The 27,960-nt window shown below is 43.1% G+C and overlaps 1 protein-coding gene across 6 annotated transcripts in view; it reads right to left on the bottom strand.

Annotated features, from left to right (window-relative positions):
* Positions 1–815: 815 nt before the first annotated feature.
* SFMBT1 (Scm like with four mbt domains 1) overlaps positions 816–27,960 on the bottom strand; it is a 115,435-nt gene continuing 88,290 nt past the window's right edge. For 5 of the 6 annotated variants that reach the window (XM_032868295.1, XM_032868294.1, XM_032868293.1 and 2 more), the window contains 14 exons: positions 27,444–27,545; positions 26,080–26,230; positions 23,795–23,877; positions 19,473–19,599; positions 18,131–18,244; positions 15,492–15,534; positions 13,954–14,024; positions 9,690–9,829; positions 8,846–8,955; positions 7,961–8,136; positions 3,811–3,989; positions 3,385–3,630; positions 2,369–2,497; positions 816–1,283 (listed from right to left, as the gene is read on the bottom strand). In XM_032868295.1, the coding sequence (XP_032724186.1) occupies positions 1,143–1,283; positions 2,369–2,497; positions 3,385–3,630; positions 3,811–3,989; positions 7,961–8,136; positions 8,846–8,955; positions 9,690–9,829; positions 13,954–14,024; positions 15,492–15,534; positions 18,131–18,244; positions 19,473–19,599; positions 23,795–23,877; positions 26,080–26,230; positions 27,444–27,545 (1,812 nt within the window). In that variant the 3' untranslated portion in view covers positions 816–1,142. The remainder of the gene's footprint in view (positions 1,284–2,368; positions 2,498–3,384; positions 3,631–3,810; positions 3,990–7,960; positions 8,137–8,845; positions 8,956–9,689; positions 9,830–13,953; positions 14,025–15,491; positions 15,535–18,130; positions 18,245–19,472; positions 19,600–23,794; positions 23,878–26,079; positions 26,231–27,443; positions 27,546–27,960) is intronic. The other variant, XM_032868298.1, reaches the window with a different exon arrangement.

Genomic DNA, 27,960 nt, shown 5'->3' on the forward strand with positions numbered 1-27,960 from the left:
CTCAATCTTTATGCAGCCACTGAGGACATGAGGACACACAGTTACAGAAACTCCATGCTCTGCATCGCCCCAAAATATTTTCTCTGTTGTGCTTCTTCACTCTCTGCCTGGAGACACCGAAAAAGAAAGGGAAATGGGTTTTCCACCGGGTCCGAGAAACACCTACTGATTTGCACCCAAAGTGAGGACTCTCAAAATGAAACAGACAACCGTGGAGGAAAGTAGACATAAAACAAGAGCCACTGAAGTCTGTCTGCAGACTGATAGGGAGACACCAACTAAACAGAAATAACCACAATTTTTGAGAGACCACCTCACAGGGAGCACCACACTGGGCCCAGATGGGAAACAATGATAGCGCGGGTCTCAGATCAGGCCAGGAACTCATGTAGGCGCTCACATGGTATTTTTAAGAAAGCAAACAGTATTGGGTTTGTTGGGTTTTTCCCCCCTCCAGCTTCTGTCATAGTTTTAGTGTTCATGTAGCTTAAAAATGGCATCACACAAAAAACCTTACACATGGCTGTAAGCTCAATCATCAACAGAGGTAGTAAACAAAGGAACTCCTAAGAATAGATTTTAAAATGGATCCAAGTGTGAATGTACATTCAAAACCCTAGAGCCACGTAAGCATCCCCAAAATGAACTGTTTTAATTTAAAAAAGCTTAAAAACACAATGACAGTGAAGCACTGAGTGCCTTAGGCACAGCCCCAAATCAGTGCTGACGTAAAGCTATGTCCTCTCTTCCAGGAAAGAGCTCAGTCTACACTGGGAAGGAATAGAACAAAAACACCACCGCCATAAGGATGCTTTCCGGCCGCCAGGGTTCTTCTCCGTTTTCAGGCCGCACCACTGGAAATGTTCGTTCTTCTGACACGAGTCTTTTCTTCACAACCCTTCTTCCTTTTAAAACTGCGATCTGCTGACCAAGAGATGCCCACATTCCGACTGGCAGGGGAGCCCCTTCCGTGCAGTTTTTGCTTCCTCGGTGTGGGTCCTCCTTCCCTGAAAGTGCAAAGAGAGCAGGCCAAGCCCTGCAGGGCCCAAAGCCCCAGGGCTGACTCAGCACAGCTTGGAGAGCAGCGAGAAGGATTTGCTGCACTTGTGCTGCGAAGACACAGCTCACTTTGGTTGTCCTTCTCAGTTGGCAAACTGCTCATAGAAAGCAAACTTGATCCTCTCTATGTGGTGGCAGAGTTTGATGGCGGGGCCCAATTTTAAATCCATGCACTCTTGAACAGTGGGAAGGGTAAGAAGCAACAGGGCCTGCCCGTCAATTTCCTGTTAAAGCACAAAATACGCATTATCTATGATGTGCATGTGGATGGCAGCTCAGGAAAGACAGCCCCTGTTTCCTTTTGCTTGTGTCAAAATCTGAGTCTCTGTGCTTTCCTTTCCTTACTTTCCCCCTTTTCCCAAGTATCACACAGTTTCTTCCAAGTGCCCCCCAACAGTCCTCCATGCTAATGAATCTTCAAAATTAAGGATAAACTTTTACCCAGTATAAGAATCCATTCTACAGGGGCACCTGCATGGCTCAGTGGGTTAAGCCTCTGCCTTCGGCTCAGGTCATGATCTCAGGATCCTAGGATCGAGTCCTGCATTGGGCTCTCTGCTCAGCAGGGAGCCTGCTTCCCCACCTCCTCTCTCTCTGCCTGCCTCTCTGCCTACTTGTGCCCTCTCTCTCTGTCAAATAAATAAAATCTTAAAAAAAAAAAAAAAAAAAGGAATCCATTCTACAGTTTCTGCTCTGCAGAAATTCAGTGAATGAACTAGCTTTGTAACTGGCTACTGAATGTACCAAAAGAAACATCTTTTTAGAGGATGCTTTCTAAATCTGAAAAAAAAATATTAACTATAAACGTCAATGTTTTCCTACTCTGTAACATTCATAAAAGCCGGATGAGCTCTTCAAAGATGTTCAGTTTAGAATCTCCCCAGTTATAAAAAAAAAAAAAAAAAAAAAAGTATTTATTTAAGGTCACAGACTATTTGTTTCAGAAAACTTGCCTTAAGACCGATCTCCAGTGTAGAGCCTCACATATTACAGTTGTTAATTATTCTTAAAAACAAGCAAATCATTACTTTAGAAAACAAGAGCACCATTAAGAACTGCATACTTGATTTTAAGCCATTCAAATACTTGAGGGATGGAAACAAAGTCTTGGGAAAAACGGCAACACAGTGATCATCCGGTTCAAATGTGGGGGAAGTCAGAACCATGACCTCTTAACAACCCTCCTTCTAGACTCCTAAAAGGGTAACTACATTTCTTTTGTATGAGAGAAACATTTTTCCTCAGACTTGTAAACAAATCGCTACTACACCCACAGTCCTTCGCTAAGGAAACAGGTCTCTGTAATTACCTGGTCTAGAAATATCCTCGCCAGCGGAGCACAGTCGGTGGATCTGATGAACCGGACCACGTCTGCCACGCTCCACTTGAGGGGGTTACTGTCCAGATGGAGCCTCTCGACAACTTCAATCCTTATTTCCTTCATTGCCCGCAACAAAGCAAACCCAATGGTGTCAGAGCTACTTTATTCTAAAAAAGTCTCTCTCTATAAATTCAAAACCCTTGGAGACAGGATTGGAGGGTTAGGTTTTAGGGCATGATTTCTCCCAGCAAAGATGGCCAAGGTCCACACACACGAGGTACCCAGGAAATGTGGATCTTTTATAATAAGAAACATCAGTGGGGAAGAATTTATCTCAAAGTTCCAGCACAAATAATTTGGACAATTTAAAAGAGAAAAATGGCTTTTCAGTCTCCCATTTGTTCCCTGGTCTATTTCAACTTGCTGTCTGTAGGGTGCTGCAGTGAGCAAGATGCTACTTCGGAAGAAAGAAGGCGTAACTAAATCTTCAGGAGAAACCATTTGCTGCTTTAGTTCAGGCAATATATTTAAAACGCAACCCAGTTTTGAAACAGTGACTTAACTGCCACTCTTGTAGTGTGTGCGTTATGTAACACACATATATTTACATATTATACACCAAGCAAAACAGCTTCAGCCAAATCAAAAGGATAAATAACTCATCTCTACAGAACCATCTATCAAAAGTATCAAACAAGCAATTTTCCCTAAACTAATGAAAGGCTACAGCTAAGGGGTGGGGGGGGGAAGGAAAGTTTCATTGCAAGTTTAACCTAAAGTAAGCAGCTACTCAGAAAGACCTTCTTTCTGGTAGGTAGTTGATCTCCAAATAATCCTTGCAATGCAAGTAAATCCCTGAATTTGGAATTCTTTTAAGAGAGACCCAGGAAATTCGACTGAAGCCTGTACTGAAATAAATGGAATGCCCACATCATTAACAACCCGCCCTCAGAAGGGAATTCTAGAGAGAGGAATAAAAGGCACTGTATTTTAAAAATGGGTACCTTTGGTGAAGGAGGTTTATTCTCATCATCAGAAAATGAAAAAGTGCGAAGCTCTCTTTTTCTCCGTTGTCTGTCGGGAGGCAGTGATGTAGAGATCTCACTCTGGGTGGGCGAGGAAGAGCACGACTTTTTTTCTGACATTTCTGACTCTTCCTGTAGCTCGTCCTGCTGCTCCGACGTACTGCCCTCACTCAGGGAATCGTCGTCCCCTTCATCTGGGTCATCCTCATCTTCACCGCCACTTCCCTAGAGGAAACGAAGAGAAAAGTCTCATGGAAATTCACAACAAACCAGCTCCAGGCCACAGACCACTTTCTGCTGGGGCAGGGATCTGACTCAGGCCCGCAGGTGGCCTTTCTGCATCTGTGCTGTACGGCCGTGATCTCCTGGCTGCTCAGCCGGACAGGCACACCACAGATCTTGTACCTGGGGCGAGCCCGCCGGGGTGTTATCAACAGATGCAGAGGAGCGTTTCTTCTTATGGACAAAGACATTTTTCCGCCTCTTCCTCCGCTTACTGGCTTTTTTCAGGGCACATGCTAAGTTGCTATGTCCACCAGGTGGCCTCCCGATTCTTTTATTTTTCTTCTTTCCATAATAGTGTGCTAAATGTGAAGGACAGAGAAAAATGAAGTAGAGTCACAATTTCTGTACACTTCATACTACAAGAGATTTGACCAGCACAGCAGAGAACAGGTACGTTGTATGTGATGAAGGTTTAAATTCCGAATCATGGAACAATCTTAACTGTCCAGATCTTAAATGGATAGTACCATTAGTACTGACAAATGCACAAACCTGAATAACCGTCCCTCTGTCAAGAGGTAGAACATCTCCATCAATCTAGAAAGTTCCCAGGGTCCCTTCCCAGTCAGTCCACCTCACCAGAAGCAACCACAATTGTAATCCAACTTCCATCAGTACTGATCAGTTCTGCCTCACCTATGGAATATTTGGTAGATGCTTTTTTTTTTTTAAGATTTTATTTGACAGAGAGAGACACAGTGAGAAAGGGAACACAAGCAGGGGGAGTGGGAGAGGGAGAAGCAGGCTTCCCGCTGAGCAGGGAGCCCGATGTGGGGCTCGATCCCAGGACCCTGGGATCATGACCTGAGCCGAAGGCAGACACTTAATGACTGAGCCACCCAGGCGCCCCAATCGGTAGATGCTTTTTGGACAAGGTTTCTTTCGCTCAGTGTGATTCTGAGTTTCACCTCTGCTGCTGTGTGTATGAATACTTCAGTCCCTTCTACTGATGAACAGCATCTCATTGTGAAGAATATACTAGTTTAGTCTCCTGTTGACAGGCACCTGGGCTGTTCCCAGGTTCTGGCTGTTACTATTTGGCAATGAACACTCTTGCCCGAGGCTTTTAGGGTGGATATTTTCATTTTCCTTGGGTAGATACCTGGGGATGGAATTGCTGGATCATACGTCAGATGTAGATTAACTTTTAAAGAAACTGCCAAAGAGTTTTCTTAAAGGGTCGTATAATTTGATACTCCTACCAGCACTGAGTGAGATCTAGTTGTCGACACCTTTGCCAGCTTGTGGGACTGTCCACATTCTTCATTTTAGCCAATTTAGTGGATACGTAGTAATTTCTCATTATAGTTTAGATCTGCATTTCCCTGATGACTAATGATACTGAGCACGTTTTCATGTGCTTATTGGCCACATATGTATCTTTTTTGTGAAGTGCCTATTCAAGTCTTTTATTCATTTTTAAAATGGTTTTCTCTTTCTACTTTGAGATATAATTCATAATATAAAATCTACCATTTTAAAGTGTACATATCCTGTGACTTTTAGTATATGATGTCTACAACAATCATAACTATCTAATTCTAGAACATTTTCTTTTTAATTTTAAATTTTTTAAAAAATTGAGGTAAAAGTCCCCATAACATACAATTAACCATCTTCCCATGTATCATTCAGTGGTGTTCAGCATATTCACAATGTTGTACAACTATCAGCTTTCTCTTGCTTCCAAGTTTCCCTTATTACGGAGTTGCGGGCGTATTTACTACACTGGACAGAAATTCTCTGAGCATAAGTTCTTAATTTTGGTGTTTTTTTTCCCTTTACGTTAGTGTATTGTTTTCTAAGAAATCTTTGCTTGCCCCAAGATCTTGAGGATACCCTTCTTGTTTTCTTCTAGGAGCTTTATAGTTTTAGCTTTTACCTCAGGCCTAAGATACACCTTGAATTAATTTTTATATATAGTGAGGTAGAAGCCAAGGAGTTCTGGTTTTTTCGATTTAGAAATCCGATTGTACCAGTGCCATTTGTTGAAAGAACTTCCTTTTCCTGTTAAGTTCTTCATCTTTATTGAAAATCATTTAACCACATAAATTTGGGTGTATTTCTGGCCCCTCTCTTCTGTCCCATCACTCTGTGTGACTATTTCATCCACCTCACTTACTGATTATTCTACCTTTATGGTAAAACTCGAAGGCAGACAGAGTAAGTTCTCCAACTTTATTCTTTTTCAGGATGGTTTTGACTATTCTAGATCTTGCACATTTTCGTATAAATTTTAGAATATAAAAATAATTCCAAAAATGAACTATATATATCCTAGCTCTAAATATATATACTAGTTCTATATTAACATAAAAACAAAATATAATATTTGTTTGCAAAAAACGGATTATAGGGGTGCCTGGGTGGCTCAGTGGGTTAAGCCTCTGTCTTCAGCTCAGGTCATGATCCCAAGGTCCTGGGATCGAGCCCCGCATCGGGCTCTCTGCTCCGCGGAGAGCCTGCTTCCTCCTCTCTCTCTCTCTCTCTGCCTGCCTCTCTGCCTACTTGCAATCTGTCAAATAAAAAAATAAAATCTTAAAAAAAAAGGATTATACAGAATATAAATCCATTTGATATCACTCAGATTACTAACTGAGGAAAATCATAAACACTCTCTCCTAAAGTCTAGGCTTGTATCACTTAGAAAAATAGATTTAGACAAAAAGCTAATAAAATCTGCATATCCTCCACAGGCTCAAACTGATAAGACAGTACGTAGAGTATATTTCACATAGCGACTAATACTTGCAATTTGCTAAACTAAGTGCTGAATCTGACCCTATAAGCTAACACCAATCCCTGCCTTTAAGGAGTTTACAATCCAACAAATAAAAATAGAAGTTACAAGGTTAGACTCTTCTATGATTTTGCAATTCAGACACTGACTGATTAGCAAGCTCATCATGCTAAATGACCTCAGATCAGCAGCATCAACAGTGTCTGGGAGCTTGCTGGAAAAGCAGGTACCCACAGACCTGATGAATCACAACTTTCACTTTAACAAGAACCTTAGCTAGTCTGCATGCATGATAAAGTTTGAGAGGCAAAGGATTAGAGATCCCCAAAAGAAATCTTTAAATTCAACAAGGTAAAAATCTTCCTCTGTATTAATTCTCCCAGGTGACATCAGGGCTTGTAAAATTTAAGGAAAGGTAGGATCAGAATTTTGTCTTTGGGCAACAATGTCTTGACAAGGCTCTGATCTGGAAATCTCCTCTTGTATGATGTGTGCATGTGTGCATGCGCAGTGGGCAGTTTCACATGTGAGAAGATAAACAATGAGAGGGAACAGGTGTTGCTGTGACAGTTCTGAGTGAGGCCCACAGGTACCCTTCTCCTACCACTGATGCCTCCCAGCCACAGCGGCTTCTCTGCTGCTCCTTGCAGACTCCTGCTCCTGCTGTGCTCTTGCTGCCCCTGCCCAGAGCACGTTCACCCTGATGTCTGCACAGCGGGCTCTCTTGCTTCCTTCAGGTTGTTACCTGGCAGGAAGACCTCCCCAACCACCTCTGAACAGCACCCCAACCTAGCCTTACTTACTCCCCACTCCCCTCCTTTGCTTACTTATCTTGCCTCACTTTTCTCCATAGTACCTCTCTTTGTTCACTTATTATCTGCCTCCCACATTAAAATGAAAACCCAATGAGCACAGGAATTTGTTTTTCTTTACTGTAGCATCCCAGTACTAGAACAGCAGTGGCACACAGTGGCCACATAATAAATATTTAGAGACTGCATGAATGAATCACATATCCCATCAGATGCAAAAGCTAATTTACATGAAAGTTAACGGGCCTGAGGGCCAAATCTGACCCATAGCCTGTTTCAGTATGGCCCTCAAGCTAAAGACGGCTTTTACATTTTAAAAGTGTTCTTTAAAAGTGAAAATAAAACAAAACAGAGGGAAGCCTGGGTGGCTTAATTGACTAAGTGTCTGCCTTCAGCTCAGGTCATGATCCCAGAGTCCTGGAATCGAGCCCCACGTCGGACTTCCTGCTCAGCAAGAAGCCTGTTTCTCCCCTTCCCCCTGCTTGTGTTCCCTCTCTCGCTGTCTCTCTGTCAAATAAATAAAATCTTTAAAAAAAAACAGAGAAGAATATGCAGCAGAGATCATTTGACTGACGACCTAAAATATTCATTATCTGGTCCTTTACAGAAGCAGTTTGTATACCTGTGTTATAGGTGAAATGTCTACAGAATAAAAACTTTCCAAGATATAAAGTGTGGCCCACCATCAGAGTTAACAAATCTGGAAAACCGGACTCACTGTATTTGGTCTTTGTAAGCACAGAGCAGTTCTCAGAACACTTGTCCAGAACCATCCTCGGGCCAAAGAGATTCGGACAGCACTCCAGTTTGATGCAGGTTTGCCTGCAGAACTCGGTCACGCGATCTGCTGTCTTCACTACCTCAACAGTAGCCCGGTAACTCTTTCCTTTGTATCTGCCGTGGAAGATGCCAGAGACCAAGTTTACTGGGCTAGTGATTACCCAGAGAAAATCAAGTGCATTCACAGGCCTGAAAAATGTCTTCGCTTCTCAGAATAGTACATATCCTTTATAGTTTGAGGATTCTAAAAATGAGTTTATGCATATTGCACTTAAATCAAATTTATCACCTAAGCTATAACAGATAAATGTTGAGGTTTTTATATTAGCAGATGAGGGTCTTGCTTTCTGGTTCCTCAGTTTAAGGTTTCTAAAAAGGAACTTCTACACTAACTACTAAAAGAAAAGGGACTAGAACGAAGGATTTCCTTTACCCTTGGGCAGTGATCCTCAGAGTGTGGACATGGGCCAGGTTAACCTGCCCACGGTCACGCTGACAGGGTCAGAAAACAAGAGTACACGTTCATAGCCTTTCACAGTAATTTGCAAAGTTGAGTTCATGGCTCTTAAATCTAAAAACAAATTATTCTTGCATTTTATGTCTCGTAATTTTCATATTTCTTGTAACTCATTCTTACCATATTTTGTAACAGTACTGGCCCACAACAGGATGGAAACTTAGAAAACGAAACGAATCTGGTCCCTCACCACCAAGAGCTGAAGAACTGCCCGAGAGGACAGAACTACTCTAACACGATGCATGGGGGATCGGGCGCCGTGGCCTGTCAGACGGGTAAGAATAAAGGGCAGAGGAGGCTACTCACTTGGCTTTTAGGACCTCCCCACATCCATGCCACACGGAGTCCTTGTCCAGCTGCAGCTCCCGAAGGACGCGACTGGGTTTGTAGGCTGCATTGATAAGTAAAGTGAGGACCTGCGCTCCATTTTTAAAGCAGAAATATGGGTTGGGAATGAGAAAAGCAGACCATTAGAATCTTGTTACCCCCCAGAATATCATTTAGGAGATTAAATCTAATATTTGTTAACAAGTACTAACAAAATAATAATATTCAAGATACAACTGCTGACCAAAGTGGTAGCTAAGACAATAATCAGACCCTCTTGGACATTCAAAACATCACAGTCAGGACGAAATAGGCAGCATGAAATAAAAACGACTCTGGCATATGCTTCTGAATCCTTTGCAAATCCTGGCAGATACAGCAGCTCGGCCTCCCAGACCCGCCCTGCCCCGCCACGGACCGAAAGCGCCAGCAGTCCTTACAGCTGGTGTGCACAGCGTGTGGCAGTCTGGCTGGGCAGCTGGGCAAGCCCGGCAGATGTGCAGCTTTCTCATGGCCCCCGTGAGCGCCACACAGCCTCCGGCTCCTCGACTACGCTCCCGCTCATCCTCGCACCACACTCAGGCAACCTCTGACGAAAGCCCTTTCTCCACTAGCAGAGGTGGGCATGCTACGTGCAGAGCTGCCTACAGGAATGCTCCCTCAGGAGCAAAAGTAAGGATGTGTCTGGTTCATTCAACAATACAGAAGGAAAGGGAATCCTTTCTGATGAGCCCTAGCACTGTCACACGAAGGCATGCACATCGTTGTACCAATGAGTCTAGGAGACTGCTGTGAGTTCGTCTGCCCTGGGAGAGCAGCTTACCTCTCTGAGGACCAGAACACAGTTCCCAGGCCCTACACACTGAGGCAGCTCAGCGATTCTTCCTTTGTTAAGATATGGCCCTGAGAAGCAACGGTGGTTGAAATAGATCTTTGGACAGCAGTATTTTCCATTAATCATAACTGGGAAATGAAGAGAAACAAATATTCAGAACAGTCATTTTCCACTCCGTGTTTCCAAAGTGAATTACTGGGGGGTGGGGGTGGCAAGTATAGCCACCATTATATAAAGTTATACATCACATATTTTGAAGCTTAACACGTTGCCTGAGAGTGCCCTTGAAACACCTGAGACTTACCACAACTCTATTACAGAGCTCATCACGCTGCCCAAATCAAACAACAGCTTGAATTACATGGAGATTGACTTCAGGGTTAGCACGACTCTGTTTCAGAGTCCCATACTTCTATCAATAAGGGAAGTAAAGGATTGACTTTAAGAACCCAAGATGATGGGGAGCCTTGGGTGGCTCAGTCGGCTGAGCATTGGGCTCATGATTTTGGCTCAGGTCCTGATCTTAGGGTCGCTCTGCACTCAGTGCAGTGTCTGCTTGAGATTCCCTCTGCCCCTCCCCCAGCTACCCACGTGCTTTCTCTCTCAAACAAATAAAATCTTTAAAAAGAAAACACTCTTTAAAAATGAATTAAAAAAAAAGAAGGAACCCATGATGATTCTTTAAAAAAAATAGAACAAGCACGTGTGCTCGTATGCAAACGGGGAGGGGCAGAGAAAGAGGGAGAGAGAGAACCTTAGGCAGACACCCTGCTCAGCGCAGAGCCCCATATGGGCTTTCATGACCCATGATCTCATGACCCTGAGATCGTGATCTGAGCCAAAATCAAGAGTCATGCGCTTGGGGCACCTGGGTGGCTCAGTTGTTAAGTGTCTGCCTTCGCCTCGGGTCAGGATTCCAGGATCCTGGGATCAAGCCCCGCTTAAGGCTCCCTGCTCAGCGGGGAGCCTGCTTCTCCCTCTCCCCTGGCTTGTGTTCACTTTCTCACTATCTCTCTATCTCTCTGTCAAATAAATAAATAAAATCTTAAAAAAAAAAAAAAAGTCACATGCTTACCCGACTGTGTGCCCAGGCTCTCCATGAGAACCCATGATGATTCAATGATTCTTGATGCTCAACTATTCAATAATCTATTCTGGAATGTTTCTAGGCAGTGGGGATGAATCATTTCCAGAACTACAGTTTCTCCCCTTAAAACCACCAAACTAGCACGTTAGCAGTGTACTATGAGGTAGGCACCCTCTCACATCTGGGACTCCTCCAAAGGCTAAAAGTAAGCTACAAACACATCTCTAAGAACTTTAAGCACCATGGGGTGTTACGGGGGCATAGAGACCCCTCTCTTCAACTCTTTCTGTGTGAATGCTATACTTCAATATGTTTTTTCATTCCCTCATCATAGTTGGCAATTCCACTAATAAATATATGAAATTCATAGTCATGAAAGCAGAAAGAAGCCCTGCTGCTGGACACTGTTTTGGGAAAGAAAACGTGTGCACTGCCCACTGCCGATGGGATCCTGAAGCACGGAATGTCCACTCGGGAACGAAGAACGCAGTCTCAGCACAGAGGTCAGCATGTCTGTGCCCGCGTCTCCATCTCAACTCCGCCACTCAGACCCCACTCTTCAGGATGAAGGCCCGTGTGCTCCCCACTGCTAGCAGTATGGGCGGCTTACAGGTCTCAGCTGTACGTTATCCTGGAATTAGCCTTGCCCAACCCTCTCACAAGAGAGAGACACCTTGCCCAAGGTTGCACCCTCTGTGAGCAGACGGGAGCTGCAGCCCACTTCTAATAACTGCCCAGAGAGGGGACAAAGGTGCGGCCACTGTGCCTCAACTAGGGATGACTCTGAGCGGCCACACCAGCTAAAAGGCTTCCTTGTGGGCTGGAAGGAACTTCTGTTACAAACAGCACTGCAACTCGACTTCTCCCTCTGCCCAATTCCTGCGCCCCCCCCCCCGAAGCTGTTCCCCAAAAGCGCACCCCAGTGACACTCCTGCATGCAAATAGCAGCCGCAGACGGTTTCCAAGGTAACCAGAGCTGTGACAAAACACAAACCGAAAAGAACATGGCCGAGGTCACTTGGGAAACATTAGTGTCTTACTTCTACAGTTCTAGTAGGCATTAGAATAGCCAGTAATACATCAAAATTAAAGAGCTGCCTTATGTTTTTAATTTACCTTACCCTTTGATACCAAGTCAAAACCACAACGAGCTATCACCTCACACCTGTTAGGAAGGCTATTATCAAAAAGAGAGGAAATAGTGAGTGTTGATGAAGAGGTGGAGAAAAGAACGCTGGTACCCCGTGGGAATGCAAACAGGTGCAGCCACTCTGAACAGTATGGGGGTTCCTCAAAAAGTCAAAAAGAGAACTACCTTGTGATCCAGTAATTCCACTTCACAGGGAATTTATCTGAAGGAAACAAAAATACTAACTGGAAAGGGTATCTGCCGCCCACCCCCACCATGTTCACTGCAGCATTATTTACAATAGTCAAGATATGGAAACAACCCGAGTGTCCATGGACAGACAGATGGATAAAGAATGGGATGTTATTCAGCCATCTAAAAAAAAGAAATCTTGTCATTTGTGACACCATGAATGGACCCTGAGTTTACTCACTAAGTGGAATAAATCAGACTGAGAAAGACAAATATCATATGATCTCACTCATTTGTGGGATTTAAACAAAACAACAAGACCCTAACTCACAGATACAGAGAACAGGCTGGTGGTCGCGAGAGGCAGGGGTAGCAAGTGAGCGAAATGGGTGAAGATGGTTCAAAAGATACAAACCTCCAGTTCTAAGTCAGTCTTGGGAATGTACTATGCAGCAGTGAGTATAGCAGTAATATTACTGTGCTGTACATCTGAACATTGCTAAGAGAACAGATCTTCTCATCACAAGAAAAAAAACGTAATTATGTGGTGGTAGATGTTAACCAGACTTACTGTGGTGACCATTTTGCAATAGATACAAATGTCAAATCACGATGTTATACATCTGAAACTAATATGTTTTGTGTCAATTATATCTCAATAAAAAATGGGTAATTTTAAAAAAAGATATTTACTAGTAATGTTATTCTGCTGGGTACTCAAAAGATAACATTATGGTCAAGTAAGAGTTATCCTGGCAATGTAAGAAGGATTCAACCTTGGGAAAAAAATCTATCACTGAGATTCACCACATTAATAATCTTAGAAAAATCATGTGATCATCCAATGCTAAGGAAAAATTCTTTGGTCAAAGTGAACATGGGTTTATGACTAAAGTTCCTAGAAAACTAGAAACAGAAGGGAACTTCTTTAGCAGTTACATGCCAATCACCTATTGAACAGAGGAAGTTTAAATACCTTCCTTTTAATATCATGAATAAAACAGTGATGTCACTGTCATCATGCCTTTTAAATACAGAGATAAGTTCTATAGGGACATACAAGTAAATGACAGTAAACCAGTAAAACCAGCTGGTTACTACGATGAAGGTCGTCACCTTTTTGAAAAGGCCCTGATCCTCCACCCATGAGTGACACAATGAGAAGGCAGTGTGTGGAAAAGAAGAAAGTGTGAGTTTTGAACTTGAGAAAGAGCTGAGTTACTTTTTTGACCCATCTACTCATAAAGCTGTGTGGCCTCTCGGAGCTTTGATTTCTTTTCTGTTCTAGGAATTTACTAAATGCCGTCCAAATGTGTAACCTGTGCTACAGTGCACATCCAGACGCTGAGCATGCAACCAGCAAAGGTGGAGCCAAGAGCGGTCCCAGGGAGAGACCCCCTGATAAGGGCTCTGGCCTCCACAAGGATTCTTAATTCATTTGTCAGGCATTGCCTCTGGGACAATGTTTTTCCAGGGCTTTATTTTTTAAAATTGTGAAATATGTAACATAATGTGTACATCACAGAAAGTGTTTAAAGAACAATAAACATCCACCTGTCAACCATCCAGCTTAAGAAGGTACATTGCCTGGAAAGCTCCTGGCTCTTCATCTAAACTAGGGATGAGAATACTGACCCCTCCAGAGCCCTTGGCACCCAACAAGTGATCAGAAGAGAATAGCTAATAATTATAAATGGGCAGAAATATCCTAAAGATAATTATTAAACATAAGAGATCCCTCTGTGAAGCTATGTCCTAGAAATCAAAGGTACTGTTTAAGATACAGTCCATTAAAAAACCCAGAAGGTTCTATTTTCCACAAGACTGTGCGCACTTATTTATACCTGAGTCTGTGGAGTTCAGCTCCTGGTTCTTCAGAGCCTCGTGGACAGTCCTGGAGGATGGTATTCTGGGTCAAGATAACACAACAAAGCAGTAAGACAATCCTTAAGGTCAGGGAAGTGTGACGGTTAGTTTCCTTCAAATCTAAGAAACCAAATGTGGCAGATTGCAAACTGTATAACAGAAGGTGCTTCCCTGATCACACTTTTATATTTTTAACAATGGTTTTTAAAACTATGTACATGGTTTAATGAGCCAACAGACAGTCTGTAGACAGTGCTGTATTACTTCATATTCAAATCAACTTTCTCTCACTCATGTGAGCAACAAATTATAGAATTCCTTCTGGAATTCTCAAACCATAAGTAAATTTTTCATCGTTCTCAATAGCCTAAGAACAAAAACAATTCTTATAAGGGTCTGTTTTCTTCTATCAGTTTTAAAATCAAAGACAAATTAGGTTTTAAAAATCAGAAACTTATTCTATATGTAGCAATCAATGAAAAAGGCTAACTTGTCTTTTTTAGAATACTTCTTGAATAAAACCATGGATCTGTCTCAACAACTAAGTCAAGGAGAACTCCAAGGCCCGATGTTGACATTGCTATCTCACCTCTCCACCTGGACTTCTCCACCTCGCTCCACTTCTGCTGTCAGTCTACTACTCACACAGCCACAGAAGCAGCCATAAGTCACACAGAATTTGCTATAGACTGAATCCATTCACTGAAGCCCCACTCCGACTGCGTCTGGAGACTGAGCTCTTGCGAGGTAAATAAAGGCGTGGCTCTGATCTAGGGGGGCTGGCTCTCCCTGCCAGCTGGCCCTACCATGTAAGGATGAGAGAAGCTGGCAGTCAGCAGGAAGAAAGCCCGGCCAGGAACCCAATCGGGCTGGCACTCTGACTTTGGACTTCCCAGCCTGCAGAACTGGGAGAAAATAAATGTCTGTTGTTTCAGCCACCGAGTCAGTAGTATTTTGTTATGGCAGCTTGTGCAAAATAACACAGACTTGAAAAACCAGTGTTCAGAAACACACATTACATGTATTTTTAAGACATCACTGATTAAGTGCTTCTCAAAGCTGGGTCAGAAGGGCGTCCCGACAGAGCACAAAGGTTCCCCTGAGCACCCCTTCTCTTTTACAGACACTATCTTTCACCCCAAATTTTCTTTCATTGTGAGAAATCATATCATATCCTAATTTCTAATTTTTGCTCTTCCTTAACAAATAACAGTACAGAGATTCTATTTCCTCTCTTATGCAAATGCTTTCAGGCTCTAAAAGCCAAAGAAAACTCAACTGGTGGGAACATCTTGAGAAGGCATTTTACCCCTTTGTATATAAGGCCATTTCAGAAAATACATATGCTGTAAGGAAAAGTATGTAACCTAGCAAAAGCTGAATTAAAGAATTAAAGAATTATGCTTCCACCCAAGAAAATAACATATGAGATACATTCTCTGAAATAGCGATTTCTTTTTCTAGATATTCTAACTTTCAAATGTCAACTGTTCAAACATACTAGTATATTACTTACTGTTTTTCTGGTTGAACCACTGCAATTTTTCTCTGTTTGTGTACTGCAAGAAGAAAACAAAACTATAAATGTCAAGAAAAATAAACAAAGGAAAAGTTACATATATATTAAGCTAACATTAACATATACAAAGCCCAGTCATGTGTGTATTTAACTAGTAAGTACTATGAATTAAGTGCTGATATAGCTGAATATCCAGACTGAGGCACATTTTCTGGGTAGGAGGAGTCTACACAAAGACCAAGGCTCTTAAATCCATCAACTCCTATGAATACTTTCACACAGGAAAAGATATTCAAAAGAAAATTTCACATTAATGAAATTAATACAAAAACACAAAAATTAACTAAACAGATCAAAGACTTAAGCATAGGGACACCTGGGTGGCTCAGCTGGTTAAGTGGCTGACTCTCGGTTTCAGCTCAGGTGACGATCTCAGGGTCATGAGATAGAGAGAGCCCTACGTTGCACTCTGTCCTGGATGTTAAGACTGCTTGAAATTCTCTCTATCCATCTCCCTCTGTCCCACCCCTAAAAAAAAAAAAGAGCTTAACAAAAGACCTAAAGGGGTGCCTGGATGGCTCAGTTGGTTAAGCATCTGTCTTCAGCTCAGGTCATGATCCCAGAGTCCTGGGATCAAGCCTCATATCGGACTCCCTGCTCAGAGGGGAAACTGCTTGTCCCTCTCCTCTAACCCTCCCCACTCTCCCTCTGTCAAATAAATAGAATCTTCAAAAAATTTTTTTAAATAAACAGAAATTTTTTTAAAAGGCCTAAACATAAAGGCTAAAACTATAAAACTCTCAGAAGATACCATAAGGGAAAATCTTCATGACATCAGATTTGGCAACGATTTCTTAGATATGACACCGAAAGCAGAGGCAACAAAAGAAAAAACAAATTGGACTACATCAAGTTCTAAAACTTCCATGCATCAGACAACACTATCAAGAGAGAGAAAAGGCACCCCGCAGAATGGGAGAAAATACTTGCAAATCACATATCTGATAAGGAAGGCATTATTATCTAGAATACATAACAAAATCCTACAACTCAGCAACAACAACAAAAAACCCAGTAAAAAAATGGGCAAAAGACCTGAAGAGACATTTCTTGAAAGAAGATACACCAATACCCAGTAAGCATATGAAAAGGTGCTCAACAGAGCTAAGGACTAGGAAAACGCAAACCAGGACCACAGTAAGACACCACCCTGTACCTACCAGCAGCACTATTATAAAAAACAAACAAAAAACCACCCAACAAACAATAGCAACAAACCCAAAAACCAAGCAAGCAAACAAGAAACTCAGAAAGACGGGGTGCCTGGGTGGCTCAGTGGGTTAAGCCTCTGCCTTCGGCTTGGGTCATGATCCTGGGGTCCTGGGATCGAGCCCCACATGGGGTTCTCTGCTCAACAGGGAGCCTGCTTCTCCCTCTCTCTGTCTGCCTCTCTGCCAACTTGTGATCTCTGTCAAATAAATAAATAAAATCTTTGGGAAAAAAAAAAAAAAGAAACTCAGAAAGTAAAAAGCGCAGGAGGATGTGAAGAAAGCGGAGTCCTCATCCCATGGACGCGTGCAGAACAGTCTAACGGTTCCTCCAAGTGTTAAACAGAGAGTTACACTCGAGAGATGGAAACACATGTCCACATAGAAACCTGCACACAGATGTTACAGCAGCATTCTTCATAACCAGTAAGGAATGGAGACAACCCAAATGTCCCTTGACTGAGACATGGATAAAGAAAATGGGGCCTAACACTACAGTGTAATGGCACTAAAAATACACAGGAGCAAAGTGACGACACACACACCACACGGATGCACTCTGGAGATGTGATGCAGAGTAAAGCCCATCACACGTGAGCACCTGCTGCATGATCCCACAGGCAAACACACATAGTAGGAGAAAGAAGAGAAGTAGGTGACTGGGGCTGGGGGCAGGAGGTAAAGAGGCAACTGCCAAGGGGTACAGGGCTTCTTTTTAGACAATGCAAATGTTTTCAAATGTTCTGTGGTGATAGTTGCACAACTCCATGAATATATTAAAAACCACTGAATTCTATGATCAAATTTTTTGTTACATAAATTATATTTCAATAAAGCCATTTTTAAAAGGGAGAGTGGGGTGGGATGACACTTTTAAGGTTAGGTTACAGAAACACTCTGGCTTCCACCTCTCTCAACCTCTCTTCCTCTCTTCCTGGCTAGCTCGGATGGAAGCCAACCGCCATGTTGTGGGTTCTCCTATGAAAAGGCCCACATGGCAGAAACTGAGGGAAGCCTTCCACCAACAGCCAGCAAGGAACTGAGGTCCTCAGGCCCAGAGCCATGAGGGAATGCAACTTGCTACATGGCAGCAGACCCTCTCCACTGTGGGTCTTGAGATGGCTGCAGTCACTGGCTGACACCCTGAGTACAGACAGGCTCATGAGGGGCTTGGGTCCAGAGCACCCAGATTCCTGCCCTGCAAAAACTGTTAAGATAATCCATGCTTGTCGCCGTAAGAGATTTCCTATGAGGAAGAGACAGCCAGAGCACTGCTTTGTTTCTCTCAACTGTCCAGATGCATCCTAATGGTGGCAGCCACACAACATTATTTACGGATCAGCCCCTGGGCGAGACATAGACAGCTACCTCGTGCTCGGCGAGGGGCGCTGAGGGGATGGCCATTGGTTTCACACCAGCCCAAAGGAAATATATCCATGGATTCCACACTCACAATACATTCCGGTACAGGCTTCTTAGAACCTGTTTAGATTAAAACAAAGTTTTAGATCATTGAACAGCCTTCTTCATAAAGTACTTCCTAGACAATAACCTACTGTTGCAGTAATGCAGACACAAAATCTCCTGAGCAAGTTCTTTTTACACAGAAGTCATACTTTTACATATGTGACAAACACTAAGCAAAAAAAGTAAATATCCCCTATGCATACCAGTACAAATACGAAAATGGGGGCGCCTGGGTGGCTCAGTCAGTTAAGCAACCAACTCCTGGTTTCAGCTCAGGTCATGATCTCAGGGTCCTGGGATCAAGCCCCACGTCAGGCTCTGTGCTCGGCAGGGAGTCTGCTTGAGATTCTCTCTCTCCCTCTCCTGTCCCTCTGCCTTTCCCCCTCCCTCATGTTGTCTTTCTCTTTCTCTCTCCCTCAAGTAAATTAATAAATAAATTTTTTAAAAAAGTAAAAGAAAATGGGTAGTGGGCATACAGTGTGACCCCTAGCTACAGAACAGCAAATAAGCAAGTGGAACACCAGCAGTATCACTCAGATGGTTGACAAATATAATCAATTCCATGAAACAACTGCAAAACGAAAGGCAACAGTGACAGTTCTACTCGATGAGAACATTAGTTCTGGTCCTTGGGAACAAACCAGTGAGGTCAACTCAGCAAGTGACGTTGCTCAGCAGGGGTTGTGCAATAGTCTGGATTCAATCCCGTCGCCGACATCTGCATTAAATGCCTGTTCTACAAACTGGAAAGAGTAAGTACCAAGTCTGTTTGGTAGGACGTAAGGAAGAAACTCAAGCTGTCTTCAGTAACTGCAGTGCGGAGTGCTCACATAAGGCTTTTCATCCACAAACCCATCCAATCACTGAACATTACTTTTAGTATATCTTCTATTTTACATATTTTTTGTTTCTACTGGGTAGGGGCAAACAAAATATCATCTCTTAAGTGAGCTACATGTTAATGCTGATGCTCATATATTCTGGTTACATCAAAACATACGTCACCTTCAAGAAAACAGGAGACTCTACAGTGAAGGCTTTTTACTTACATTCATTTCCTAAAGTTTGAAAGTCAAGGATAGGAAGAGAAGTTTTTAGCAGAGAATCCTGCACTGCAAATTACGAGTGTCTGAGCAAGACCCCTACTTAGCCAACTGCTGCAGCCTAACAGCCACTCCACAGCGGTGGGCAGGCAGGGTAGAGAAGAGCGGCCACAGGAGGGCTTCTCAGGGATATGGCTTACCCTCCAGCTGGAGCCACAGGTAGGAGCCTCTCACCGCAGTAATGGTGGCAACGCACACTTCTTCGGGGAGAAGAGGGTTCACTGCCTCAAGCTTCATATTCTCCTTAAATTCATGCTCAGAAATGGACTGGAAAATAGATGATCAAATCCAAACACATACTCAGTACTAACTCATGTGCTCATCTCAGAGACCTGGCATAAGTAACATTTAACCCTACAGTAGCACTTCAAAGCTATACATTTGTTTTGCTTTGTTTTGTTTCTTAAAGTCAAAAATGTCTGTCTCTCTTGGTGCTATAAACAGTATACAGTCTTGAGATCGGGTAAACACGCATTATTGCTACCTGTGTGACCTCGCTCAAGCTTTCTGCCTCAGTTTCTTCATCTATCAGATAACCCTGAGAACACTTACCTCACTGGGTTATTAGGAGTTTTCAATAACATAAAGTCCCTAAGGCTCTGTGCCCTGAACCAGCTGGCTCTCACCCACTGTTGGTTTGCTTCTCCTCCCATACAGGGCTCTATCACACAGCAAGCTGCCTGGTTCCTCCTTCTATGTATGTCCTAAAAGGCAGTCAGGATAAATAATGCTTATGAATGAGGGAAAATATATGTTTGAAAATTTTGCAACTTCTGGGTCAAAGTGGAGAATTGAAACATATTTGATTGTTCTCTTTTCCTTCTGACATCACACTAAAACTAAAGTGTAGGTTTCTTCTGTTTTGGTTTTGGTTTTTTTTTTTTTACATAAACCTACTAGGACAGATGTAACAGGAGACAATAACAACATATAAGCTAAAATTTAGAAGAGCATCTAGAACTAAGGCAGTAGACTACAGAAGGGCGAATGTAAGCGGGCAGTGACGCAGGCTAAGAACAGGCAGCACCAGGTACCAGGCAACTGCAGGTAGAGAAGAAACAGTCCAGTGAAAAAAAGATTCGCTGAAGATATTTAAGAACCATTTAGGTCATACCATTGGCTCTTCCACTCCATACCCCAGAGCACCATCCCATCCCTTCCCCTGTAAAAGATGAGATTTATCCTCCAGAGAGGATCAGAGACAAGAGATCCCGGGACAGGAGGGCACATGAGTTGCTGAGAGCATACACACAGTACCCAAAACAGGGCTTTGCACACAGAAGGCTGAGAGGTCTGGCCCTTGCCTTTACCCTCCAGGCAGATGGGGAAATATGCAGTTAGATGACAAGCCCAAGAAGAAACACAGATTTAGATGACAAGCCCAAGAAGAAATACAGATTTAGGCATCCTCGACAAATGGCCAGCCAGAGCCCACCCTAAAGAGAAATTCAAGGTTGACAAGTCCTACTCATATGCTCACAGCTTCCAACCGGCATTTGTCTTTTAGTTTCCCCGCTTCTTAAATATGAGCAAATCACCAAGCATTACCAGACATCTAAAAACATGAAAGCTAGGGACCAAAGTAGACAAAAGAAGCAAAGGGGAGAAAAGTTTTTATGCAACAAGAAAATTTCCCAAAAGGCAGGAGTAATTAACATCCCCTGAGTTTTAAGAAAAACTATCACATCTTTAAAATAAGAATGGTACGCTATTAAAAAGAAATATTCAGAGACCAGAAATAGTTCGGGAAAATAAAAAAAGGTGGTAATAAAAATTAAAAACTCTAAAGAAGGGTTGAAAGGTAAAGTTTAGGAAATCTTTTCATCAAGTAAAGCAAAAAGACTAAGAAACAGAAAACAGGAGAAAAGGGAAAGAAGAGTAGAGGTCTGATCCAAAGGGCCAACATACAAAAAAAATAAATAAATAAATTGCAGAAAAAAAAGAGAGAAAATGCAAGGAAGGAAATCAAAGAAGAGATGCAAGAGGATTTCCCAGCACAGAGAGGAACAAGTCTCTAGAGAGAATGTGTTCACTGAGAACCCAGCAAGTGAATGAAGACAAGCCAACAGGCTACCTGCGGCTTGGCTAGGAAACGTGGTGGCAAAGATCCTATAAGCTTCCAGGGACGGAGTAAAAGGCAGATCATCTATGAAAGATCAAGAATAAGGACAGTTTTCAACTTCTCAACAGTTCCACTGGAAGGTAGAAAGCACTAAATGATATTTTCAAAATGCTCAGGTAAAGTAACTTCTGACCTAAAATTCCAATAGAATGAAGACATTTTCAAACATGCAAAGTCTATAAAAATTTACCTCTCTTGCATCTCATTTCAGGAAGCTACTGGGAAATGGGCTCCATCCAAACAAGGGAAGGCGCCCAGAAAGAGGCGGAGGTTAGACTTACAGAACAGGAAACTTAATTCTTAAGAAAGGGGAGAGGCAAACCCTTGAGTGACACTAAAAGGCAGTCCCCAGGACTAAAATTTCACGGCAAGCCTAGTGAGCAACCTGTCTGGGGAGAGAGAGAATGGAGGTTGCTAAAAGGGATGTCTCGAAGAAAAATATTAGAAATGGCAAAGTTCCTATTCAAGGTTATCTAAGTGGTCACGGACTTGAGGAAAAAAGAATGTGTCTATGGAATATCTTGTACTTTAACCCTTCTACCCTAAAATACAAAGAAATAACTGTAACTAGAAAAGACACACAGGCCTAGTTGGACCAAACAGATTTCTGGGAAATGCTACAGGGCAGCTCTGCGAGCATGTGCTCCAAACACAGGACTGCGACCCTGGCCCAGATGCCGGTGATCTTCACAGTCGTCTCACTTCACAGCCCACCCCAGGGCGGATGGAGCCAAAGCAGCAGGTGCTCAGGGCAGAACCTCAGACACCTGCAGAAGTGGCTGGCTGCACAGCCTTTTCTTGGTCCTCCTGGGCTTCTGTCAGTGAGACAGCTGCCTTCCACAACCACACCCCCACAGAAAATGATAGCTGCTGCTGAGAATAATGAAGCAGTCACTGGAAAACCACTGGTGTGGGAAAGATGAGTGTGAAAGGATTGAGGAAGGAAAAGTAACCACAAACTGACAAGAAGGTTGCACTCCTGTTGCGTCAGAGTATCAGGGTTCTCACCGCACTAGCAACCCTGGTGAAAATCCACATGCAAAGGAAAAGCCTTACCAAAAAGGTCAGCAAATTAATGCATATTATTACATCTTAAGTTAAAATAGACTGTTGCATCAAAGGATAATTCCCTGATTTAGCTGACTTTCAATTTACCCACTACAAGTCCATCTGAGAGTCAGGTAAAGGAACTTTTGCATATGTTATTAGTGTCTCCCCACTCCTCATATACTCTAAGTTTCATAAAGGTGTGTGTGTTGGTGGGGAGATCACAGACTTCCAGATGTGACTGCCTTTGTGAAATAGTTACAAGAAGTTACTGGAAGGTATGCTAAGAACTACCAATAGAAACAAAGAAAATTAAGCTATGAAAGGGCACCTGGGTGGGTCAGTTGGTTAAGCGTCTGACTCCTGATTTCAGCTCAGGCCACAATCTCAGGGTCATGGGATTGAGTCCTGCCTCGGGCTCTGTACTCAGCAGGGATTCTGCTTAAGGATACTCAATCTCTCTCTCCCTCTGTCCCTCCCCCTGGCTCATGTTCTCTCTCTCTTAAATAAATAAGTAAATCTTAAAAAAAAAAAAAAGTTATGAAAAACAAGGCAATTATTAACTTGAGGACAAATAAAAGAAAATCATAAAATAATGCAGTGCTCAACTGTGAATAATATACAAATGCATACAATAGTGTTAAGTATTCAATCCAGATTCAACTCCACATTGTAACAGAACTCTAACAGGAGGAAGAGGTGGGTAAGACAGAGGAGAAAGGTGATATAAAATAGCTAAGTGCTCATTCACCGTAACATACAACCAATAGACATGTCTAAACTTCATGCCTCAAAAGATGACAGTGTACTATTCTGAAAACAATTTAAGTACAAATATCAGAACAATAGGAATGAGTACTCCTGGAAAGGGAGACCACAGCGAGGGATAGGGCAGGGAGCTGTTGTTTGATATTGTAAGCCCTTGACTGCTATTTGGCGTTGTAAACCATATGCATGTAATATTTTCACAGAAGTATTTTTAAATAAGCTTAATGATTTCTTTCTACTTAATATTTAAACATTTTTTCATATTTTTGAACTGCCAAAAATAATTATGAACTAAAAAAATGCACATGATTTCAACTAAATAAAAAAAAACTGATAAACTTTAAAAACCAATTAAATTAACAAATTAACTTCCACAGTAAATGAATTTTCCTTGGACCATTTTATTATAGTCAACAAGATGCTCATTTGGGTTGAGTGAGAGGACTGAGTAAGAACCATGTGAGCCCGGGAAGCACAGCAGTGCCGGGCAGATAAGAACGGTGATGAGGGGCCCGGGGTTCTCACCGGAGGAAAGCACCTCTGGGGAGCAGCTTCAGCACCACACTGTTTGAGGTAGTCGGCCCAATCAAAGTCCTGGCCTGGGTAGCCTAGGGAAGGACAAAAAAGAAAAGATTCACACCACATGTGCCTGCCTGGCTCTTCCATCCTGCCAGGTGTCCACCCAGAACTTCTCATTTGCTAAGTTGAGGACTTGGCTCATTTTAGGGAGGAGGGAAAACAATCCAAAGCATCATTCATGTTATAAAGCAGAGCAACTCTGGTTAAACGGTAGCAATATAATAAAATTCTTCAGATACATTTTTTTAAACTTTCTAGTTCCAAACTATGCATTTATTTTCAACACTATTTTATTTGATTAGCTGCTGGCAGTTTACCGAAAGAATTTAAGACACTTAAGACTGGATTTGAATTGTTCTATTAAATCCAGTAGGGCTCTATTCTATTCCAAGTCGGGCTCTAAAGGAAGAGACACCAAATAATCTTTTTGCTCTCACAAAGCTATGCCCTCATATATCTTAGCCACTCCTGACACAATGCTCTCAGCACTGTTTTCAGATTCCTGTTTTACAGAATCCCAATGCTCTTAAAACCTTAATCACGAATTCATTTCAGCAAGAGTCCAGCTTAACTGCCTGCTTCAGTCCCCCAAGGTTCCTGGTAGCGGCCTCTCAGACACAGCTCCCTGGCTGCCGCCCGGAGTGGACAACCTCCCAGGCACAGAGTGGGCTACCACACTACGCCACCTGACAGACATACAGCCCCTGCAATCCCTCCTCTGCCCAACTTAGACTGGCACCATGCTCTCCCCGTGTTCTCCACCTCTATACCTCGCACTACATTAGCTGCCATTTTCAGTTACATCATCTACTACTTTCCTCCTACTTACAGACAGATGAGCGGTCTGTAACAATGCTGAAAGTTCCAATATCTTTAATAATTGCTTTTCCTTTTCACATAAGGGCAGCAGGTAAGATAAAGAACTTGGGATATCCAGAGCCTTCTAGAACAGCAAGAACTTCCTCTGGCAGGCTTGTGCCCTCCTGCCACCACCTCCAGGCAGGCACGCCCACTCTCTGTTCACTGATGGGAGAACCTGGGAGGCTCCATTACTGTTTTCTCCTACTTGCTCCTTGAAGGAACCATCGTACTCACTTTTGTCTCCCCAATCACAGAGGAGCCCAATGCCTAGCTCATAGCAAACATTCCACAAATGTTTGTTGGATGAATGGAGACTGAATAAACAGCAAAAGGGTCTGAGTTTATGACTCTTGTTAACGCAGAAGAGTACTTCTAGCCCAGTGTTCCAGCATTCAGCATTTAGAAAGTGAAGCTGTGTTCACCAAAAGTCTACTAATAAAGGATACACAGACTGCCAATCAAATAATTTGATGTGCTAATACAAAAACCAGATTAACATTTGACATGTCCAGATATCATCAGCTGAAAAATATTAAAAATTTAAGTCAAGGTTAACTACCGTCATATTTAAGAGCCTTGATTAAAGGACCAATGATTATTATTTTGCAGGGGTGCCTAGGTGGCTCAGTCAGTTAAGCATCTGACTCTTGATCTCAAGGTCGTCAGATCAAGCCCCACGTGGGCTCTGCACTGGGTATGGAGCCCGCTTGAGATTCTCTCCCTCTGACCCTCCCCCCAGCCCCCACTCACATGCTCTAAATAGCATCCTAAAAAATATATAAAAAGATTATATTTTGTAAACTTGCAAACACCAGGAAAATGAGTTACTACTGCTTTCCTATCTACAGCTTCTCTGCTGTAATCATAAACTTCTCTGCTCTTAATCATAAACCTTTCTCGAAGTCTGATGAGCCTCACTCCGGAGGGATGCCCAGAAACCGAAAAATCACAGTCATGTGCCTCCTACCTTCCAGCGCTGGCCCTGAGGCATTTTCTTGTTCGCCAGCTCCTGACACTCCCTGTATGCCATCCCCTCACGCCTCTGTGCCCTCACAACAGACACAGGAGGGAGCAAACTAGGAACCCGCATGAAACCCTGGGCTGTTATGAAGACGTATTTGTCAAGGTCAGAGGACAGAAAATACTTAATATTTAATAGTTTTTTAGCTTAACTTAAAACGTGCAAATATGGAAATATATGGAATCAAGGCCTTCATTTGTACTTGTCTTGGGACCCAAAAATGTTAAGGACAGGCTCGGGCAAGGAAGAGAGAGAGAAAGAGACAAAAGACCCAGGTGATGCCATCTGATAAATCCTTCTCAAAAAGAAGCCCGTAATGAACAATTTAAAACACAGAACAACTACTCACCAGGAGGCGGGCTGATGTGTAAACCATTCTTCAGACTCCACTGCACGGGGAAAATACCAGAACTGTCAGCATGACACACAAAAGATCGCCGGGCATGATTCTCTGGTCGCAAATCATCCATTTCCACCAGGAAGTACTTCTCATCAAAAACCTGCGCATACAGTCAGACAGACAACACAGGCCAATGGTTTTATATGGAAGGACCTGTGTGTGTCATCTCCTTGGCGGGGCCAAACACGTTACAAAACTGCACAGCCACACTGGGTGTAAAGAACACTACCCACACATCAGGCGCTGTTCTCATTAAATGCTTTTCATACGTTAACTCAGTTTTAATCCTCCTTACAACATAATAAGGTAGGTACAATTATCAACCCCATTCTGAAGACAAGAAAATGGGACTTAAAAAGAGGTTAAACAACCTGCCCCATTTCACCCAGCAAGAAAGAATCAGAACCTGGGTTCAAATCTAAGAATTTGGGCTCCAAACAAAACTTAGTTTAGGCTGAGTGAGGAGTCCACCACAACCTGTACATTGGATTTCTGGGTCCTAGCCCAGTTTCAAATGCCAAAAAGTTTTTATTAACCCGCTCCAGCTCCTTGCCACCCCACGGCCCTTCAGTCTCCAGAAGGGGCCTTCTGACCCCACTGCAGGTTCAGAATCCCTCCCTGTTCTTAGAATAATCTTCTCCTAAGGCAATCAATCAATCAATCAATCAATCTCAAGAGGTCGCATCCAAGCGACCACTCCTCTAGTCACACCTGTCTTCTGGCTCTACTCTGGGTCAGTGGGCTCCAATCCTGAACTAACCCCTTGTCTTATGCCTCGGGCCAGTCACAGAGTTACCAGGGCCTGACAACCTGCCCAGCTCCTGTGCTTACTCCCGATAGGAGCCTTACTTTTGTCAGCCTTCCAAAAGACTGGGCTCTGGACTCCATTCTGGAGCAATCCTGGACAGAGCTCATGACACAGACCACCTGCCCCACCCCCACATCCCCTCACCCACTGAGCCCTGTACCTGGGTGGACACTGACACTGTTGCCTGTGCCCAGACTTCTCAGACACCGAGGCCTGCCTGCTGGATAAGTGACCTCTGGTTATGCACCACGAGGCCTGCCCCACAGACCACGCCCCACTACTCGGTTACCCAAGCTGTGGTTGGCTGGGGCAACCAGGCCCGAAGAAGGAATGGGCCACAGAGAATTGGACAGTACAAATACAAAATGTGCACAGAAGTCATTCTAGCCTCGCTTAGGAGAAACATGGCTCAGAGTAGCAGAGCCTGAAAACCAAAACTCTAACCACTTTCCTAAACAAGTCACCCTTGCAGGTGTTCATACCAAGAGAGTTGTCCCCCTTGTACCTTAACAACTGTAGCAGGAGAGATCTCAAAAGGAGACCAGGGGTCCACAGCTTCCAACTTCATATTTACAGAGAATGAATGAGTGCTAATAATTTGTTTGTCCTGAAATGCAAACACCAAGAGGGAATAAAAATACAGTATTTTCACATTCACTTTATACTCATATATAGCTGAATACTACTCTTAATTAATTAAAATAGAACTGTCCAGTTCCTGGTAAATAATTTAATCCTGTATTTTCTTTCCTGGAAAAAATTATTCAGAAACAAAAACACAGGAAGTACTCCTACTCCCTGTATTTGGTACACAAAAGCCACCTGGAGGAAAACAAGTTTATTTCATAACAAGTTGGAGCTATGTAGTTAAGAGTGGAAAAGAAGGGGCACCTGGGTGGCTCAGGGGTTAAGCCTCTGCCTTCGGCCCAGGTCATGATCTCCGGGTCCGGGTCCGGGGACTGAGCCCCGCATCGGGCTCTCTACTCAGCAGGGAGCCTGCTTCCCCCTCCCTCTGCCTGCCT

The sequence above is a fragment of the Lontra canadensis genome, unplaced genomic scaffold (genome assembly GCF_010015895.1).
Source record: "Lontra canadensis isolate GAN:19392208 unplaced genomic scaffold, GSC_riverotter_1.0 scaffold35, whole genome shotgun sequence".
NCBI classification, from domain to species: Eukaryota; Metazoa; Chordata; class Mammalia; order Carnivora; family Mustelidae; genus Lontra; species Lontra canadensis.